This window comes from Nothobranchius furzeri, chromosome 5 (assembly GCF_043380555.1).
Source record: "Nothobranchius furzeri strain GRZ-AD chromosome 5, NfurGRZ-RIMD1, whole genome shotgun sequence".
Lineage (NCBI taxonomy): Eukaryota > Metazoa > Chordata > Actinopteri > Cyprinodontiformes > Nothobranchiidae > Nothobranchius > Nothobranchius furzeri.
This window is the reverse complement of record NC_091745.1, coordinates 63,239,793-63,260,106: the sequence shown is the minus strand read 5'-3', so window position 1 is coordinate 63,260,106 and position 20,314 is coordinate 63,239,793. Positions and strand designations below refer to the sequence as shown.

General features: G+C 41.6%; 1 protein-coding gene across 2 annotated transcripts in view; it reads left to right on the top strand.

Annotated features, from left to right (window-relative positions):
- Positions 1 to 20,314, top strand: part of znf385d (zinc finger protein 385D) — a 112,083-nt gene that overhangs the window by 79,519 nt on the left and 12,250 nt on the right. For both annotated transcript variants that reach the window (XM_015949789.3, XM_015949788.3), the window contains exon 5: positions 18,838 to 19,146. In XM_015949789.3, the coding sequence (XP_015805275.3) occupies positions 18,838 to 19,146 (309 nt within the window). The remainder of the gene's footprint in view (positions 1 to 18,837; positions 19,147 to 20,314) is intronic.

Here is a 20,314-nt window from a genome sequence, read left to right as displayed (position 1 = left end):
TTGTGATGAGCCAAAAATATTCTGATAAAAACAATCATGGATAAAACTGTCCTAGTTGTACAGTGTGTGGTGTACAGCTACATTGGATAAATGCACAAACCGGTTTCCATCACAAATTCCCAGATTAATTGGGGAATATCACGAAAGATCAAATGTGACTTTGGTATAAACAAAAATGGCGGAGAAGGAGCATGCAGCATGCTTTTGCCAGCTTGGTTTCTCATTGGCTAAACATCACATTCAGCAGGCAGCACCCTTGTTTCTCCAAGTAATCAGAGCAAGACAATACAACATGTCAAATATCCAAGACTTATGAGCAGAACTGTCCAACGCACTCCAGATCTGACCAGAGCTCTGTTAACACACCACACATGGCAGGAATATCTGATAAGATAATCCTTAGAGCAATTTTAGTAATTGGACATGTCCTTCAGGTGATCAGAAATGGAGAACCCGGACAAAATGTGGCAAAATTGTCTTGCTGTGTGAACTCAGCCGTACTCTCATCCGAACCCTGCCAGCAGCATTTTGAGAATTCATTAAACACACGTTCTTTTTAGAACACTATGTGCCAATCACACAAAGATCATCCTTCTTCACCCTTCTCATTCATCATTTATTCAGCACTTCATGCAAACTAAGACATGTTTGTGATTAAGAGTAAAGGTTGTAGGAATTAGACATTCAATTATTTAATGAACAAAAAAAAACAGGCTGAAGAATAAATAAGGTTATGATCCTCCTCTTTACTGTGAAAAACACCTGTGAACACATGAGACACTCAAATACGAAAATGTGTCATCACCCAGCAGATTATTAGATATTAATCATTTGAGCAACCTAAAAGAATCCCCAACACATTTCCACTTCATCTCACCAACATGTCAACAGAACACAGGGGCGTCGATTTGTCACCGCTGGAGCTCGGTAATGATAATTAACGCGTTCACATGTCAGTGGATTTAATTGTCAGGGCGGATTAATGCTACATTACCTGTACGGCTGCATGATGAATCAGATTTTTGAATCGAGTGGTGGTGAGATTAGGTGGAAGCAGCAGGATAGTGGGGTTTTTAAATGCTTTGTTTTTCTCTGAAAAAAACAAGGTGGGAAACAATGTTGCCTGATTGCTGCTTTCTGATTTTAGAAAAACATCTCATTTTGGCCAGAAAAATAACATTCATTCATCATTAGCTATTAAACTAAAAACATGTTGTTCTGTTAAATGTTGTTCTGTTAGGTTAACAGAACGTGAAACGACTATCCATTCTAAAAAGTGGCTTATTTTTGTGGTTTATTTTCTCCAGACAAACATTTATATTCACAACTAAACACAAAAGGACCTGATTTACAAAAACACTGGTCGCTTATTGTGGGCGCAAATTAGAGTTTTGTGCCTCCATCTAATTTATAAAATGCTCAATAAGAGACACTTGAGCCTTACTCTGAGCTGCTGAAAGAACCTGTCCTTTGGCTCGGGTGAAGTTTGGACCTGATACAGAGGGATTTTCCAGTTTTAAAGTGACAGTGTGTATTTTTCCTGGCAATAGGGGGCAGTAGACACCTAAATTGTTGCAAGCAAGCAATATTTTTGTGCCAACAGATGCCCATTAGGGTCAAAAAGCCCTGGAGAGTGCAAACGTCAGCAAAATAACGAGCTCATCAGACTCTCGCTCATCACTGGCAACAAGTGAAGAGGTCAATGTGTAAAACAACAACATTTAAGATGATAAAAGTTTTGTAACTGTTACAAATTTTGTCCTCATGGGCTCCAGTAGAAGGAAACATGGCGTCTAATAGGGCATTGCCCAGATACTTAGACTGGTTCACATGTATTTTGGACCAGATTTATAAAGTTATATGTTACAAAGCAGCAAACATTTTTAAACAATTTTTATTCATTTTCAACAACATTTAATGGATATTTCCAGAAATTAATGGTACAATCTACATGTTGTCTCTTTAAAGGGATATTCCACTCTTAAGTTAGATAGGTGAGAAAAAGCATTATTTAAATAACCCTGTCATTCCCCTAATTTGGTAGTATCCTGTTAGCTTAAGCTTAGCTTAAACAATGTAAGTGGATGGTAACAACTAGCACCACTATAAGCCGCCGCTGCTAGGCATAAGGCCAGTAGCTTGATGTCTGGCAGACATTGTCACTTTAATTTTACTGTATAACATTTACTACATTTGACCCTAATGATAGTAAATAATGAGTTTTGGGACTGCTGCGTCTCGTCTGTTTTTCATGTAGTGATGGCTTATAGTGGTGCTTTGTTGTACTGCAGTACCAATTCAAAATTGTCTCTTGTTACCAGAGGCGGAGCTGGCCTAAATGGCGCCCTGTGCGAGATCCCCCTGTGACGCCCCCCCCCCCCCCCCCCCCCCCCCCCACACACACACACGAAAAAACATTACACCTACAACTTTGTTTCAAATTGCGTGGAGTGTAAATATAACAACGTTTGCTAACTGAATACAACATCCAGCTCCTGGCCACCTTCTCACCACTTGTCAAAGTTCTACTGAAATAGACACACTTAACGCAACATGATGGCATCATCGACTTGTACAGTACAGATGTGCTGAAAGGCGAGAGTCTCAACTTTCAGCTAAAAAAAGACCGCTCTAGCTATTATAGTTTTTATTTTATGGCAGTTAACAGTTTAAACGGGATCATACTAGTAGGGCACCTCCAGCGGCCCGCTGCCGCTCCGTTTTTCATGGGGTAAATAATAGCTCATTTCCCGATTCCAAAAAGAAAGAATGGTCCTACCAGCTCGCCACTTCAATATGAAGAAGATCAATTCAACATGGGAAAAAAAAACCTGACCTGTAGGCCAGAGAAACGTTCATTAGCACATCAAGTTCTATTCAGTTTACCGGTAAACATATCACGAATGTACAACAGGTCAATTATTAATCATCTTGGCTACGTAGCTCAATCTATGCATTCCAGTAGCGTTTGCTACAAACAAATACAAAAACAACAATAAAGGAAAACAACTGTCTGACAGACAGCATAGCCGAATTCAAGGCAACACATAACAATAATCATTCGATTGCTCTTGGTTTCAAGTTAAGCCCATTAAAGTGCTTAAGTAAATAAAAGTGTTTCAAAAACAGCGTTTTTGAACCGGAGTTCTGCTCGCGGTGGGAACTCCACCGAACAAAGTCATTTTTTATAGCGAAAACGATCGACTGGTCACTGACAAGTAAAAGGGTGTTATTGGTAGATGTTAAGAACACTTACCGCTGAGGTAAAATGAGAGTGTAAATGAATTGAGGGGAGAAAAACGCTTTGTTTTCCAACGCCGTTCTAAAGCAACAAGCTTACAGCCACGGCAGCCGGCAGGAGCAGCTTTCATGGTTGCCGCGACTGGAAGGAGCCAATCAGGAGAGGGACCTCACATCAGCTGACGTGGGTCATGTGACAGGGAGTAGTTGATATGGTTTACACTTTGTTGTGCTTTTATTAAAGAAATATTATTATTATCATCACTATTATTAATAAGAACATGTGATTTCTATGTTTTGTTTATGTATTGGTTGATGCTAAAAATAAAAAAAAAAATTAGAAAAAAAAAAAAAAAGAAAATTAAATGCCGCCCCCTGCAGACTGACACCCTGTTCGGCCGCACATGTTGCACATATCAAGCTCCGCCACTGCTTGTTACTTATCTAAATTTGCAGTCAATGTAATTATTGAGTTCATCAAGTAAATTAGGTTCATTTTCAGTAATTTTCTTTACATATTCACATGAAATGCTAGCTGTTACCATTCACTTGCATTGTTCATGCTAAGCTACAATGACTGGAAAACTACCCAATTAGGAGAATGACTGTACTGGTTACAAAATGCTTTACCCCACTCATCTAAATTTGAGCAATATGGCAACAGACAAAATTTCACACAGGGGTGGAATATCACTTTAAGGCAGGCCTTTTTTCTTTTAGGATCTGGAGTTCATTATCATTTTCTTGAATCCACTGTTGTTGTTTTTCAAGAGTGTCCAGTTTTAACATTTTCAAATTTTCTATTTTCCATTCACCCCAGCAGAGAAGTTTTGTTAAGAGAGAGGATTATGGCTTTGATTAGGAACCATCCTTCTTCCGAGTCTGTTTCTGGGGAAGACAGCTCCCATTCTAACCTGGCATCAGACTAGACCAATTTTTGTTATCAAATTTCCTGAGGCATTTGAATGGTCTGCTCATGCCAGGTGACGGGCATGGGATGCCCAGTCTTTTCCATCTCAAAATTGGTCCAATCAGCTTGGGCCCTGATACAAGAGAGGCCCAATCCCAATAAACGCGCTGCGCCCAGCAGTCTTCAGCAAAGTGCACTCGGATAAAGTCCGCAGTATAGGGTTCGAGTGCGTAGTACACAAGTGTGCAAATGATTGCCGAATTGAGACAGGGAGCATTGCGTCATCGATCGCAACACATGCCTAGATGCTGGTTGCTGTGAAACTGTTTTCAAAAACCTTTATTATCTACTTTAAAACAATCAACAAAGCAATTATTTGAAATAAATGTAACTTCATTGCTGCTTTGTCTAAAACATTCAGAGCATCAACTAGTCATACTAAAATTAACTTATTTCATTAGAAAATACATAGTTTCAGAAAAGGAACTTGAGCCTTTTCTGCAGCAATGACTTGTGGGTAATACCCTTGCCCAAGGTCCACATCGCTGCGGACTTGGGTGAAGTGCAGATTAAGGGTGCAATGGGGGCGTGGTCAACTTCCGCGCTTGAGAATCGAGACACCCTATACACATGTTTACATCGGTGAACAGCTGCAGAGAGAAGATAAGCTAACGTTGGTAAGCTAGTTAACATACTGCTCTCTATGACCCCCCGGCTAGATGCGCTACCTCTTCTGATAACTGAACTGGTTATGAACTAGTTAAAGGAATTCTGGAGGAGTTTTGTTTTTGTTTTGATCGCAAAAACAATTTCAGGCTCTACTTTCCCCTTTGTTTAGTAATCGTGTCGCTCACTGTTTACATGCTTTTACCGTCCAGCATGGTGGACCCACGTGATTAGGTGACGTCGAGGCAAAGGGTCAATTGGGATTGGGCCAGAGACCTCCTTGCTGCCTGTCACTTCCTGGCTCATTCTATTCCCCCTTGTGGTTTGGTTTTGCTGATCTTGTTTCTCCCAACCAATGAGCTATTAAAATACAAAGATACATAAATGTTTTCCCACCTTGAGCCTGTTTGCACCTGCTTCTAATTAGGGTGTGTGTGTGTGTGTGTTTTATACTACTTAGCCTTGTTTATGCTTCTGTTTCTGTTTCTGTTTCTGCGTCTGCGTCGGTGCGAAGACAAGCATTGCCATTATCTGTCCTTGTGAGAGCTCTCCAGCAGGCTTGCAAGGATGTATGGAGTCGAGCCCACTTTTCTAAATATCCGTCGAATGAGATGAAGAAGCTTGTGATTGGTCAGGACACTGCTTTGTCAACAGCACCGCACCGCCATTGTGGTTCGAGTCCCAGGCTGCTTCTGAAGTCAGATTCTTCTATAAATAAAATATTTCAATATTATTTCATTAGACCTTTTAGGATATTGTTGACTCATTTAGGGACATTTTTACTTTAATCTCAACACTAAGTACTTGATTTAGTTTAGTTTTTTTTCTCCACCCGGCAGGAATGCTCCCTGGTGAATCTGCATCTGGATTTAGTTGTTTTTGTTTGTTTTAAAATTTGATAAATACAATGTGCCTTAGAATTGTTCACTTCATTGTTAAAAAGTAGAAATTGGTGCGAGTTTGAGAGAAATCTTAGTTTGTAAGGTTTTTGTTAGTTTAGTTTTCCGGGTCAAATGTAAATAACGTTAGCAAATGAAAAAAAGGAAAAAAAAACAATTTTGAGTTCAGGAAGGCCATCTCTTTTAGTTGTCCTCATACATCTCAGGGAAAGCAAACACTCTTGTTTTAAAACGACCAGCATTACATGAAGAAGGTCTGATTTTTCCCAATTTTTCAAGAACTCACGGCTCTGAATGGGATTCCCAGAGTTTAACAGCAACCCACCGCTTCAGAAATATGTTCCTAACGTTTTACATTTGGACGGACACAACAAAGACCCTAACGACCCTCTGGAGGCAGGATCAGGGGTTTGATGTGCAAATTAACCTGCATTAATGAAGCTCTGGTTACAGGTTAGGAGAATGCTACGCTGCATTTTTCTGCTTGAATTACAAGAAGCATATTGGACGACAACCTTCAAGGGGTTTTAAAAAAAGTCTTTGTTTATAGAAAACCAGTTTGCTTGTGTTTCTCATCCGTACTTAAATCACTAAAGTTTATTTTAATCTTGTGTCGGCCCAAAACCAGAAACGGATGCTAGTCGGCCAGGGATTGTGTCAGGATTCAGCTGGATCTGTTGAAAAGGGCTTTTATATAGTTCTACATGTGTATGTTTGTGTTCATAGTTCAGGTTTTAATGGTTTGATGATTTTTTACCTTACACGTTTTTTATTAACAAGGTTAAAAACTTCATTACGGGTTAAACTGCAGGAGCAGTTAAAACATTTAATTGTTTTGCTAACCTCATTTCTTGGAGTGAGCCATGTTTTTGTCTTAGCTCTTAAAGACCCACTCTAATAATCCTTTTTAGCTGTTTTAAAATAGTTCTCAGTGGTCTTTAAACTATGATTATGCCATTTTTATCCAAAATTACAAAACCTGTGCCATTTTCTACTACTTAGTTTCTATATAGTGGCATTAGCTCATTAATGATTCTCCTCTGGGTTGTGAGCGGAGCTGAGGACAGGGACACTGGTAAGGTCCCCTGCTTACATGCAGAGGACCTGGGTTTGATTCCAGGCTGGGCCAGATTACTAGTTTAGAAAGTTGGACCGATCTCGCTCGCACACAAGCCGATCAGAGAGGGAGAAAGAGAGTAAACCTGCTCTGTCTGCCGCTGTGACCTCCTCCTTCACTCCACCTGTCTGACTCTCTCCTCCACGGCGTGCTGCTTTGTCCTCGCTGACCAGCTTGTGTGCGAGCAAGCTTGGTCCAACTTTCTAATATAATTAGAAGAAATCAGTGGCCTAGTGCAGTAGAGTGTCCGCCCTGAGACTGGGAGATCAGGGTTCAATTCCCGGTCGGGTCAGACCAAAGACTTTGTAAAAATGGGACCCAATGCCTCCCTGCTTGGCACTCAGCATTAAGGGGTTGGATTGGGGGGTTAAACCACCAAATGGTTCCCAAGCCCGGCTTGTCTGCAGCTCACCGCTCCCCCTAGGGCAGGGGTGGGCAATTATTTTTTCCATGGGGCCACATGAGAAATAGAAAATATTGTGGAGGGCCAGGCCAAAAGGCTGAAGTCAATTATGCATAATATTAATGGTATTTCTTTATAAAAAGCAGTAAATACCATTGTTTCTTCAAGCTGGTAAGAGTAGACTATATGTTATAAATGAGCAAAAAGGAAAAAGTGAGGTTGTCTTACAAAAATGTGATTTATTCAAATTTCCCAAGGCAATGGTAAACAAAGTGTGCACATTTGGTTTTTGTTAAACATTTGTGACTTATATTAGTTAACAGTTTCAGTCACATTCACTCCAAAACACATTCTGAGTTTCAAATATTGTTGGAAAGAGGTTCTTAGCATTCTACAGACACACAGTATTGTCTGTAAAATAAAATCACTGAACTGTGATCTTGAGAAAGAGGTTTAAAAAAAGTGTCCCAGTTCACTGCTAGTTGCCTACATTTGTGGTCCAAACACCTTATTTTGTGTTTTTAAGTGATTTTTTTCTTATTCAGTGAGAGAAATCTAGTCTCTGCTGGGCTTTAACGAGTGCATCAAAGTCAGGTTGAATGTCTGAGGTGGAGAAGCGAAGCACAGCTGACAAATGATCATCAGTGAGAGAGGATCTATACCTGGATTTTGTAAACTTCATCATTGAAAATGTTTGTTTACAAATGTAGGTAGAGCTGAAGAGAACCAACATCTTCTGAGAATGTCTCTTCAGGTTTGGAAAGTCCTCCTTAAGAGAAGAGTAGAAATCCAGCAGAGATCCTGAATCTCTGCTTTCAAGTCCCAAACCCTCTTCAGCACTTTCCCCAGGCTGAGCCAGCTGACAGCTGTGTGGAGTCCTCCACAAGAGCCACAAACTGTCTGTGATCCATTGCCCGCGCCCTGATGAAGTTTATTATTTTAGTAACAACATCAGTAACATGGTTGATTTTTAGCACTGACTTGCACAACACATGTTGGTGTATAATTCAATGCAAAAACACCTATTTTTGATCTGCATCGATTTCTGTCACTTTATCTTGCATGCGTTTCAAAAGTCCGACATTTTTCCATGTAAAGCCGGGCGTACACTGTGCAACTTTTTCACTTGCAGCACTCAGCTTCAGCTCAAACTGTACGACTTCCTTGCAGAGCAGATCTCACGAGTCATGTGCTCACACTGTACGACCCAGTTCTCGGATGCGACCTGACTGCTCACACTGTACGTCTGGTAGCAACACTTCGGCCCTAAAAATGTGCTAAAAATAGCAGTTTTTACTCAACACGTCAGAGTTTTTTGTCTTGTCTTGCCTGTTGTCCTTCGGGAGTGCTGCAGGAGGACACACAGGGATTTATAGGGGTTGGATGAGGAAAACGAAATAAAGAAAGTAAATCTGTGTTTTGTGATCAGTTTAATTTGACATGAACACGACAAACACGCTTTCTTGACAATCTTTGTGAGTAAAAAAAACGTGTAGAAACAAAAACGAACAGCGTGTGTTATTAGGGAAATAGCGAGCGACCGGCGTTGATGCAGGATTGCGCGCGCATGCGCCGTGAGCGGTTCTGATACTTTTTGGGTCGCAGCTGCTCGCAGCGCCGCTTCAACAGTGGGATACCCTCACGAGGGACGAGCGAAATATTAAACACACCAGAGTGCGACCACACGACTGCTGATCGGCGGCTGGTCACGTGGTGTTAATCGCCTCTCGTAACCCCCTGTACACTACACGACCGCTCGGCGCAAAACTCGCCCCGATGTCGTGGCTTCTCGCACGACTGGAAAATCGGCTCAAAAAAGTGAAAAAGTCGCACAGTGTACGCCCGGCTTGAGATTTGGACAACCGTCTGTTGTGACACCTGACAGTCTCTCCCATTTCAATCCCAGAGTGTCCGTGCACGCATTTACCTCTGTAGAAACATCACTCCCTGTCTTTGTCCCTTTCATCGACCGCATTGCTGCCCGCTCCTCTGTGAGCTTGAAGTCCGTTATCCCCCAGACAAATACGAGCAGCTGGGCTGTGTCCCGGACATCACAGCTCCCGTCTAATGAGAAAAAGTCAAAACTTGCCACTTCACGTTGCAGCTGAAGCTCCAGGTTCCCCGCAATGTCCTCGATCCTCCTGGTCACGGTTCGCCTGGACAGCGGGATTTGCTCAAATGCGCCTTTTTTTTCAGGGCATATTAGTGCGGCAGAGTCCACCATGCACTCTTTGACAAACTCTCCCTCCGAAAACGGCTTGCTGTTTTTAGCTATTTTGTGGGATATCACAAAGCTGGTCCTGGCTGCTGCATCCCTGGATGTGTGAAGCTTAGTAAAACAGCCTTGCTGCTTTTGCAACTTTGCAAGCAAAGCTTCGGATGTCCGTGCCCTCTCAGCTCTCAGCATCAGACAAGTTCTTGTATTTTTCCGAGTGTTTCTTGTCGTAATGCCGACTCAAATTGTAGTCCTTAAACACGGCAATCTCCTCCACGCAAACCAAACACACGGCTTTACCTCCGACTTCAGTAAAAAAAATACTTAGCAGTCCAATTTTTGTTGAAAATCCTGCATTCGGCATCTTTCTTTTTTTTTTTTTTTTTTTTTTTTTGCATGAGCGGACATTTCTCAGGCTACAATCTCCATGTCAACCGCGGGCACTTGTTGCTATACGTATTGCGTCATTGTGCACGTAAAAAACAACTTCAAAATAAAAGCAATGCAGCCTTAGCCCATGCATGAGGTAAAATGAGAAAATACATTTATTTTGTAATTTCCAATTAACCTTACGCGGGCCGGTCAAAGTCAACCAAAGGGCCGGATGTGGCCCGCGGGCCGTAAAATGCCCAGGTCTGCCCTAGGGGATGGGTCAAATGCAGAGAACAAATTTCGCACACACATCAGTGTGTGTGACAACTAATGGGACTTTAACTTTGTCAGCTTTGTGTTTTGGAGTTGTGTGCTGGCTGCCTGCTCAGCAGCAGCAGAATTTTCCTGGAGCTGCACCAGAATTACGCAGCGTAAAATGAGCTCGGGGTTCCCGCGGCTATGCAACCTACTCAGAACCTGGCTTCACCCTTTTTTTCCAGGACCGAGTCCCGAACCACACACGGTGCAGTTCTGTTCAGGAGGAGGCGTGCCGGGCACTGTAGCACCCTGCTGTGACCTCTGCTTTACATATTCACTCACTGGTCACTTTATTGGGTACACCTTGCTAGTACCAGGTTGAACATTTGCCTTCAGAACTGCCTTAAACCTGCCCATGTGCATTATATCATAGATCACATTAACACAGCTGAAACATGATTAGGTTAACAAACAGCAGCTACAGCATGAAGCACTGGCGTTACAGTCCCGTAGATAAATGATCCTGCAAACATTCAGATGTCACGTCACGGTTGAAAATTTGTTTCAAAATGAAAGCTGAACAGGTGTTTTTCTGGACGTGTGTTCCATTTGGGGCTTGTCTTTTTAACTTTGATTAAAATTTGGGCGTCTTACTTTATTAATGTATTACTGTAAAAAAAATTTAAACTCTGTCAAACTGAGCCAAAATGTCACATGTGCCAACCTGTATTTTTAAGTCTGCTGCATCTGAGTCAGGTGTTTTACTAGTTGAACGATCCATTTGACACTTGAAGGTTGATAATACTCCTCAGAACCTGAGGGAGCAGAGCAGAGTGATGGTTGTGCTCCACCCAGTGGGTTTGTGACATCACAAACAGTCAGTTTTAGGCTGCATGTATTTAATCTGCTGCTGATTCACAGCAGTTTGAATGCAGAAATAATCAGAAATACAGTTGTGAGCTTCAATTTCTTTAGATGTGTCCTGTAGCAAACAATAATAATAATAATAATAATAATAATAATAATAATAATAATAAAAGCCTCCAGAAAATGTCAAAAACAGAAAAAAAACACGATTTTCATCGGAGTGGGTCTTTAAGGTTTTGCTACCTCAATATTTTAAAACAGAAACGTGAATAATGTTCTGCTAAGGAAAATCTAACATTATGATCATGCAAACTACTCAGAAAGAAAGTCGCTGTTTGACATCTTTGTGAGGATTTAGACCCTTCTGACTGCAGGTGAGACACTGGCTGCCTAAATGCTCCATAACCAAACTTACATAAAATTAGGATTATTGCCGTAGCACAAACATGAAGAACTGGGTGTTAGAGGCTGCAGATGGTTTGAAAAACAAGACACGCTAACGAGTGTGTGAAAATATGTAACGACAGGACACATTTCAAACAATCCATCGAGTCTTCAGGTTTTTGGTGCATGTTTTCTGAGACGGATGAGCATCTGGTAACAGCAACGTATATATTAGCCGGATGAGTCAGCAGCAGCATCCTGTTAGGTCTGTGTGTCCTTAAAGCAGCAGCAGCAGCAGCAGGGGTTGAGAGAAATGCCCACAGCATGGCCCCCCCATCTCTCAGTTCCAGTCCAGTGCCTGAGGAAATGTACCCTGATATTAGCTATTAAAGAGCAGATTGTCAGAGGAGCCGTGCCAGCCCTGACAGCAGCTGTACAACAGAGCCGGCTGCAGGCAGGAAGGAGGGATTTTTAAAATTCTCCATCACTGAAAAGCCTTTGGCGCCTAACTTCAGCCTTCCACCTCTGCAAAACTACTTCCTGTGTTCAGGATTAAAATCAGTGAAAGAAAACAAGAGGCAGCAAACGTTCCTATTGGTGACTGTAAGAGTCAGAATAACAGAAACTAAAAAAAATGTTGAATAAGTCAAAAATATTTACATCTTTGTCAATTAAAATAAATGCTTATGTCATTCCTCCTTCAGTATAACCTCCCCAAAAAAATGTATTATTCACCCCGCCCACCTCGTTTCATCAGAAAGTTCCGATGTGATTCCTGTCGTTTGAATTCTGACAGGAGAGGATGGAAAAGTTAATGAAATTTGACAGAACTCCAGGGCCATGATGGGATTCTGTCCTTCACGTTTTGACAGCCTGTAATAAAGCCCAATCATTTTAATTAAAGGGTCTAATCCTGCTTCATTTACAGAGGTAATCAGATCTCAGGGGAATCTCGTGATTGTCTGGAAGCTTAAGCAGTGTGAAAGGATTTCCGAGCGGCGTTCCCACTCCGTCACCAAGGGGAGAATCAGGGAGGAGGAGGGAGAAATGAAGGAGTAAAGAAGGAGGTCGTGTCCCGTCTCAAAGGTCTCTCTCTGTCTTTGTTGCCTTCAGAACTTCCCATCCTCCCAATTTCTCCAGCTTTAATTGAGTCCCGTATTCCATTACTCACCTTTAATTGTGTTCCTCAGCTTCTTTTCTCCCCTCTGTGCTCTTTTCTTTCCCACCTGTTTTGTTTGGTCTCAAACTTTGCTTACTCTTCCGTTTTCATTCAACACCTCCATCTTTTCCAGCGCAATCTTTTTTAATTTGTCTCTGATCCTTTTTTAACGCTCCCTCTTACCTGCCCTCAATCTCTACATCTTTTTTTTTCCTGTCGGTGCTCCGCTCGCCCATACCAACTTTAGATTGATCACAGTCATTACCTCCATTAATGAGAGAGGATTGAGTTCTTAACTGGGCCTTGCTGAGCCCGTTAGGTCACACAGACTGGGGATATGGATTACTGGAGGCTTCCCAGAATGCCGGGCGTCCAAGGCCAGCCAAAGTACACTTTAATCACCTGGCCCTCTGACATCGAATGGCGCTTTAATGACGGTGCGGTAGATGGGTTCACCTCGACACAAGGGCAAATATTCATGGCAGCCTGGCTGATGAGCGAAGATGGAAGTTTACAGCTGATTCTAGCAAACTTTGGATGGGTGTGAGTTAACCACGACTCCAACAGCTGCTGTGCTCAGAAGAATTCAAGTATTTCTGAGCATTTGGTGAGCTGAAAGCACCTCCTTGGTCGTCTCCCATGTAGTCTATTTTGGCTTAAACAACGACGGCCGGTGCGATCTGATGTTCCTTGAGCCTGAAGTTCACCTTGGATCTCTTTAGAAGTTTTTTCTGGGCTCTCTTTGGCTTATCAGTCTCTTTGGTTTGTCATCGATTTTCCTCCTGTGGCCACGTCCAGGAATGTTGGCTACAGTCCCATGGATTTGAACTTTCTAAATAGCATGTGCAACTGTAGCCACAGGAACATCTAGCTGCTTGGAGATGGTCTTATAGCCTTTAGCTTTAACAGGCTTGTCTAGAATGTCCTTTCTAATCTCCCGAGACAACTTTTTCCTTCAAGTCCTCTGGTCCATGTTGAGTGTGGCACACACCCTGTTACCAAACACCACAGCAGCCATCTGTAGCCCTATAGGCCCACTGACTGATTACAAGAATGTAGACACCTGTGATGCTAATTAGTGGACACACCTTCAATGAACATGTCCCGTTGGTCAATATATTTTAGTCTTTTCTAGGAGTCCCAACATTTTTGTCCAGACCTGTTCCATGAGTATTTATTTTTCACATAATTCCATTAAAGCATGGTTGAAAAGCAATGTCTGGCGTTCATTTGTTAAATTTCATAGAATTTTATTTTATTATTACTTTTGTTAGAATCAAATTATTTCTGTGACCATTGTGGTGTTTTTCTTTCATTGGCCGAAGGGAACCAACAATTGTGTCCACAACTGTATTGACACTTTGCACCGACGTCACCTAATCACGTGGGTCCACCATGGTGGACGGCAAAAGCATGTAAACAGTGAGCGACACAATTACTAAACAAAGGGGAAAGTAGAGCCTAAAATTGTTTTTGCGATCAAAACGAAAACAAAACTCCTCCAGCATTCCTTCAACTAGTTCATGCCCAGTTCAGTTATCAGAAGAAGTAGCGCATCTAGCCGGGGCTCATAGAGAGCGGTATGTTAACTAGCTTACCAACGTTAGCTTACCTTCTCTCTGCAGCTGTTCACAGATGTAAACATGTTGCTGACGTTGCCTAAATTCACCCCACTGGATTTGTAAAATTATGTAATAAACAGCATTTCACTTTACACCAAAGCTGATTTTTAAAAAGTCCGGATCACTTGTTGATGGTGGTGTTACCGGGTACAGCTGCTGCTCTCACACTGGAATGAGAAGATCTCTGACGGCGACGCTCATATAAATGAATAACGTAATTTTAACACACGTAATCATATATCGGAGCTTTAATATTGTTAATAATTGTTTTGCTTTACACTACAGTGGACGGTGCGCATCCTCTGTTGTGAAATACCCATCCATCAGGATTATCAATAACTAGTATAAGCACATCACATTTATCCCTGTCCCTGTCTTCCTCGTGAAATTAATGAATGTTAATCTTACCCGGTAAAAACATGTTCGCTGCAAATCTGAGGGCTGCTAGTCAGCTGGATTGATCGCTGCAGTTCATCTCCGTCCTCAGTCTCCATCAAAGTTATTAAAAAGAAAAAACGAGTTGAGTTTACGTCCTTGTCTGTTAGTGCAGCCAACCACGCAGCAAGCTAAAACCATTTTACTGTCTAATCAACTAAATAAAAGCAATAAAAGGCTACAAACTGGCTTGTTTTGACTAGCTTCACTGGAGTTTCAATGGGTGTAAGCGGTCTTTTTGCCATCCATCATGGCGAAGGGGCGGTCACAGGAGTGGCGTGACGTCACGTGCAAAGGGTCAATAGCTGACTGGGCTCAATGCTAAAAATTTATTTAGAGGTAATAATGATGCTAAATAATAATTTATAACTTTTTATTCAAATATCTTTGTTGTTCTTATTTTGTACTTAAATTTTTTTCTTCATGAAATTTTACTGCATCTTTGAAAAACATATAAGGACTAAAATAACAGTTGACCTGTAAGTTAAAGGGAGAAGTCCTGTGACTTTAATCTTCTCTTGATTTTTTCTCACAAAACGTGACTTTTTAAACTGTTTTTATCCACAGTAGAGCCTTCAGTTGCTCACCTTCCTCTTTCTTCCAAGCACAGATTGCACAACATGGTAAAATCCAAGGGCAGATGGTGAGTGTAGCTGAAGTCCAACGAAAAACTTTAAAAGACCTTCGGGAAACCTGAAGGATTGTTGATAATAATCACTTTAAACCATTACTAGAAAATCAGCTGATTGGAATGAAAATACCAAGAAACAAGTTTAAAACTCAAACTTTGGTGTTTTCTGCAGTTTTTGTCAAAATAAAAGAAGCTCCTTTGAGCTGTCGTGTTTCATGTTTAAGACAAAAACTCGGTTCAAAGAAAGGCTGATCCTATTTGATGCAGATGACACTTTAAAAGGATATATATGTAATAGCACAAAAAATTCAAATACTATGAGTAAATAAAATGATGAGTGCAAACCCAGACACTTTGTGTTCTCTATTAATAATAATTTTAATAAAAAAATTATATTACAACCTCACTTAAGGTGTTTTTCCAGTTTTACAAGTAAACTTGATTATTTGTCATTTAATTAGCATTTATTCTTAGATAAAATGTACATGTGTTGGCAAGATATTATTTAAAAGTTGATAATTATGTAGGAAAATTCAGTGTTGTGAATGAAATTCAGACAGGAAACATGTGTGTTTTAACTAAATATGTGGGAAAACAGGACAGACAAATAGGCCTGAGTTAGCTGGTGCTCCTGTAATGTAATAAATAAACTAATAATGGAAATGAATGAAATTACATCCCAAAATAAATGTTCAGCACAACATGAAGCCCTTGGAAAAATGCCATCCTATGATTTAAAACGTAATCACTTCAGGAGAGAAACTTTCAAAAGTTCCTTCTGAGGTGTTGAAAGTAGCAGCCAAGAATAAATCCATCAACAGACATCTGCAGCATGGACTGAAACAGACAGAGGCTAAGAGGTCAACGACCACTGGTGCTGCACACGCTTCAGCAGCACTCAATCATCGGGCGACAACAGCAATCAAACAGCGCCCTTGTTTAAGGTCAGGACACGGACAGATCTGGTCAGAAACACTTTGTTAATGCCGTAAAAACCAAACAAAACAGAAAATATACACAAAAGTCAAAGAGCAAGAGAGGAGAAGGTCTGCTGCTAAACTTGATTTTAGCTACAGTTTCTTCTTACAGGGACTTACGACTCGTATAAGGTTCAATGTTAAATATGTTTAAAATATTCCTTTTGTTTCAACACCGAAGAACTGATCTGACATTTTTTCTTCAAACCCAGATCAGTTTATTCTTCTGCTCCATTTTCTATATCATAAAAACATCATTCTGATGTCAAATGGTGCTCCGAGGTTCTCGTGGGGCCCCAAGCAAAGATATCTTCTGTCAGGCGTCCTGCTGTTTCTCCGTCCGAGCAAAGAGAGGTGTCAGACGAGGAAGTGGACGACCAGTTTGGGGGTGAAACTTGATGTAGGACTTAAATTTGATGCTCACATCAATTCTGTGATCCGGTCCAGTTTCTTTCACCTGAGACGCCTTGCTAAAATCAAGCCTATGCTGTCGAGAGCCCACCTGGAGCGGGTACTGCATGCCTTTGTAATTTCTCGGCTTGACTACTGCAACTCTCTCTACGCAGGGTTGTGTCAGTCAACAGTGCGTCGCCTACAGGTTGTGCAGAACAGCGCTGCCAGGTTCCTGACTGGGACCAGGAAACGGGACCACATCAGTCCAGTCCTGGCCTCCCTGCACTGGCTTCCGATTTCCTATCGCTCACAATTCAAAATACTCGTCTTTGTTTATCATTTCTTCCAGGGTGGTGCTCCCCCCTATCTGGCCACACTCCTGAACAGACATTCCCCATCACGCGCTCTGCGCTCCTCTGACCAAGGCCTGCTCGCTGTCCCTCGGTCTAGGTGTCGTACCCGTGGGGACCGGGCTTTCTCAGTCCTAGCACCGTTACTCTGGAACCAGTTGCCACCCTCAGTTAGGCTGTCCCCTTCTCTGCCAGTCTTTAAGAATCACCTAAAAACACACCTCCTCCGCTTGGCGTTTCCAGAACATGTTTGATTATGGCCCTCTTTTATGTTGAATCCATTCCACAGTTTTCATTGGTACACTCAATCCATCCACTCAATCCAATTGTGTTTCACACATTTGTATTTTACCGGAATGTTTCTTCTATCTTGTTATTTCCATTTTGTATTTTGTAATTTGTATTTTGTAATTTGAATTTCTTTTATTGTTGATTTATTCAGTATAATTACTTACAACTGTACCATGTTCAGCGCTTTGGGCTTCCTGACAGGGTTGCGGAAGGCGCTTTATAAATAAAGCTTTGTTTGATTGATTGATTGATTGAAGTGTGGCTGATCTCTGTCAGGGACCACAAGATGACAGTGGGTGTTGTCAAATGACAGTTTTTCACAGTCTGATTCAAAGATTGTCAGCCCTCTGGGGGCCCCTTGTGGCCTGGGGCCCTCATAAAATTGCCCACCCTGCCTTTCGGCATGCTGCGCCTCTACGTACATCACGGGAAAAACTTAATTCCACCAGATACATAATTATTGCTGAATTTGTTGTACGTTTTCATCCTCACAGGTTAAACACGACTGCATTTCAGTGAAACTGTTCATTTTTGGTTTATTCATCTCCTGCCTGATCATTTCAGAAACAATCTGCATTCTAAACATGCAGCAGGTTTTTATGATCCAGCTGCAAATTGTATAGCTGAAGTCAGTCAGGTGTAAAAGCAGAGTTTTATGAGTGAAGATGTGCCTCAAAGCCATTTCAGGAGGTTAATGGATCGGTCGCTCACAAACACTGAAGCGCAGGAAGGAAATAACACTAAGTATATATTTACATCTTTAGCTACGTTTTTAACAGCTGGATGTTTGTCTGTAACTCAGATCTGCAGACACACACGTGCTGCAGATTTCTCTTCAGATTCATTTCTGAACCTTTGACAGCGATGATCCTCGGGACGATGTTTGGGCTTAAAGGGGTATGTGGTGCCAACAGCTGACACCTCCGTGGAGATAACTAAGGACCATATGGTCCACAAAAACAGCACGACATAATTCAGTATTGATCAGCTCTCCTCACTGGAGGAGCTTCAGTCCTCGATGCTGGAGAACAGAGAAATCAGAGGCATCAGCATCGATCGGACTGTACCAGCGAGGCAAAATTTCATTTTCGTAAATGTGGCAGCAGTCCTTCTGTATTCAATACTCTGACATGTGGTGTTGTTTTATGAGTCAAATATATTGATCTGCTGGTGTCTTTGTTCCTAAAAATACAGACGTTTCTTCCAGGCTGCAGAAGCTCTTCATTCATGTTAATGTGATGTTGAATATTAATAGAAAAAATTACTTATTCTGCGATAATTCGACATTGTTGGAGGGTTTTTTTGTGTTATTTATAGATAAAAAATAAAGTGGAAATTGTTACTTAATAGTCAGCTCTCTTCTGTTGGGTCTGGTTTCACAGCTTCCTGCTTGACTGAGTGGTTGAATCAGCGTTTCGGCTTCTCTTGATTAAATTTTGTGCTAAATAAAAAGATGGTTAGTCCCTGTTTTACTTCTTAGTTTGTTGTTTTGGATAATTGTACCACTATTCCTGAGGGGCAGCTTAAATCAGCAGTAAATGACTTTAAAACACAGAAAATAAATGCAACAAAGACTAAAACATAATTGTCCCTAAATGATGGATAGAGCAATGGGACTAAAAGTGCAATTTTGCTCATTTTCCCTCAGGAGCAGCTGTAGCTTCTGTGCCTGGCCCGATTAATCCCATCATCACCCCGGCTGCATCATCACCCGGACCTTTGTGTCCTCTGAGAGCTCCATGTGCCGCAGCGACCTCGGAGTCGGACGCAGCCTCCGGAGGAGATGAGATGCCGTCAAAGCTCAGCTCATCCTCAGACACGGACCCGGACCAGGAGGTCGAACCTGAGACTGAGACAGACGCGGAGACGGAGGAGGAGAAAGCTCGGCGCCTTCTGTACTGCTCGCTCTGCAAAGTGGCGGTCAACTCGGCGTCTCAGCTGGAAGCTCACAACAGTGGTACGAAAAAGGACAAGGTTTTGTTTTGTTTGCTGGGTTTGGTTTAACAATTAAAGAGAAATTTTGGTCTTTTTAAAGTCCAGTTGTCATCAGGGCCACTGTCCTACATCAAATACACCAAGCTTAATTTAGGAATCACTTTAACACGGTCGAACAAAGCTCTGATCACACTAAGAATATAGAACATACAGTATTGATATTTAAAGGAACTACACAAACAGCCAGATGGGTAAAACCGATGCCCTTCACAAACCCAAACTAGTGGTCAGCTTACTGACTGAATGCAAGCAAGAGCATATAATTGAGTTGTCAATCTAGACTTAAAAACAAGGAGCGATGGCGCTTGTCTGAGATTAAAAGTCAGATCATTTTAAAGTCTTGGTGCTAAAACAGAGAAAGCATGACTCCCCTGTCCACAGGGCCTGATCCATCAAGGATGAGAGGGATGAATCAGATTAGCCAGGTACTGAGGTGCCATACCGTTCAGCGTTTTAAAAACATGTAACAGGATTTTCAAGCTAAATCTGTAATTAACAGGGGGCCAATGAAGAATGGCCAAAATGGGAGTGATAAGGTCTGTCTTCATGGTTCCAGTCCAGGCGGTCTTGAAGCAGAATTTTGAACTGTTTGAAGTCTTGTGATTGCAGCCTGACCGACACCTGTGTATGGTGAGTTGCGGGAAAGTAAGAAAGAAAACTGGAGTTTGATGCCTGCGATCCACAGTAAGGGTCCTACCTGCAAGGGGGATCACTGAAATCAGGGCTGGCAACTCTCACGCACTGAGCGTGAGACACACACATCTGACCCTCTTCACACACTCTCACGCCACGCCTCCAATATCTCGCAATGAAGGCGGAAATACAACTGTCATGAATTGTTGCACATAACGATTTCATCAGACATGGTGTTGTATTCAACACGTTTCTCTGAATGTATGAAAACTGAAGAAAAATCTAAAAGAAATAAAAAAAATATTAGGACTTTGCTTGCTCCTTTTTTAGATGTTTTGAAACTGATGTGACAAAGTCTTTTACCATTAACCTCTGGAAATATCCATCGAAATGTTGTTGAAAATTATTTAAATGATGCCCAGTTATTAAAAAATATTGACGACTTCGTAACATATAACCATAGAAATCAGGTCTAAAATGCATGTGAGTGGGTCTAA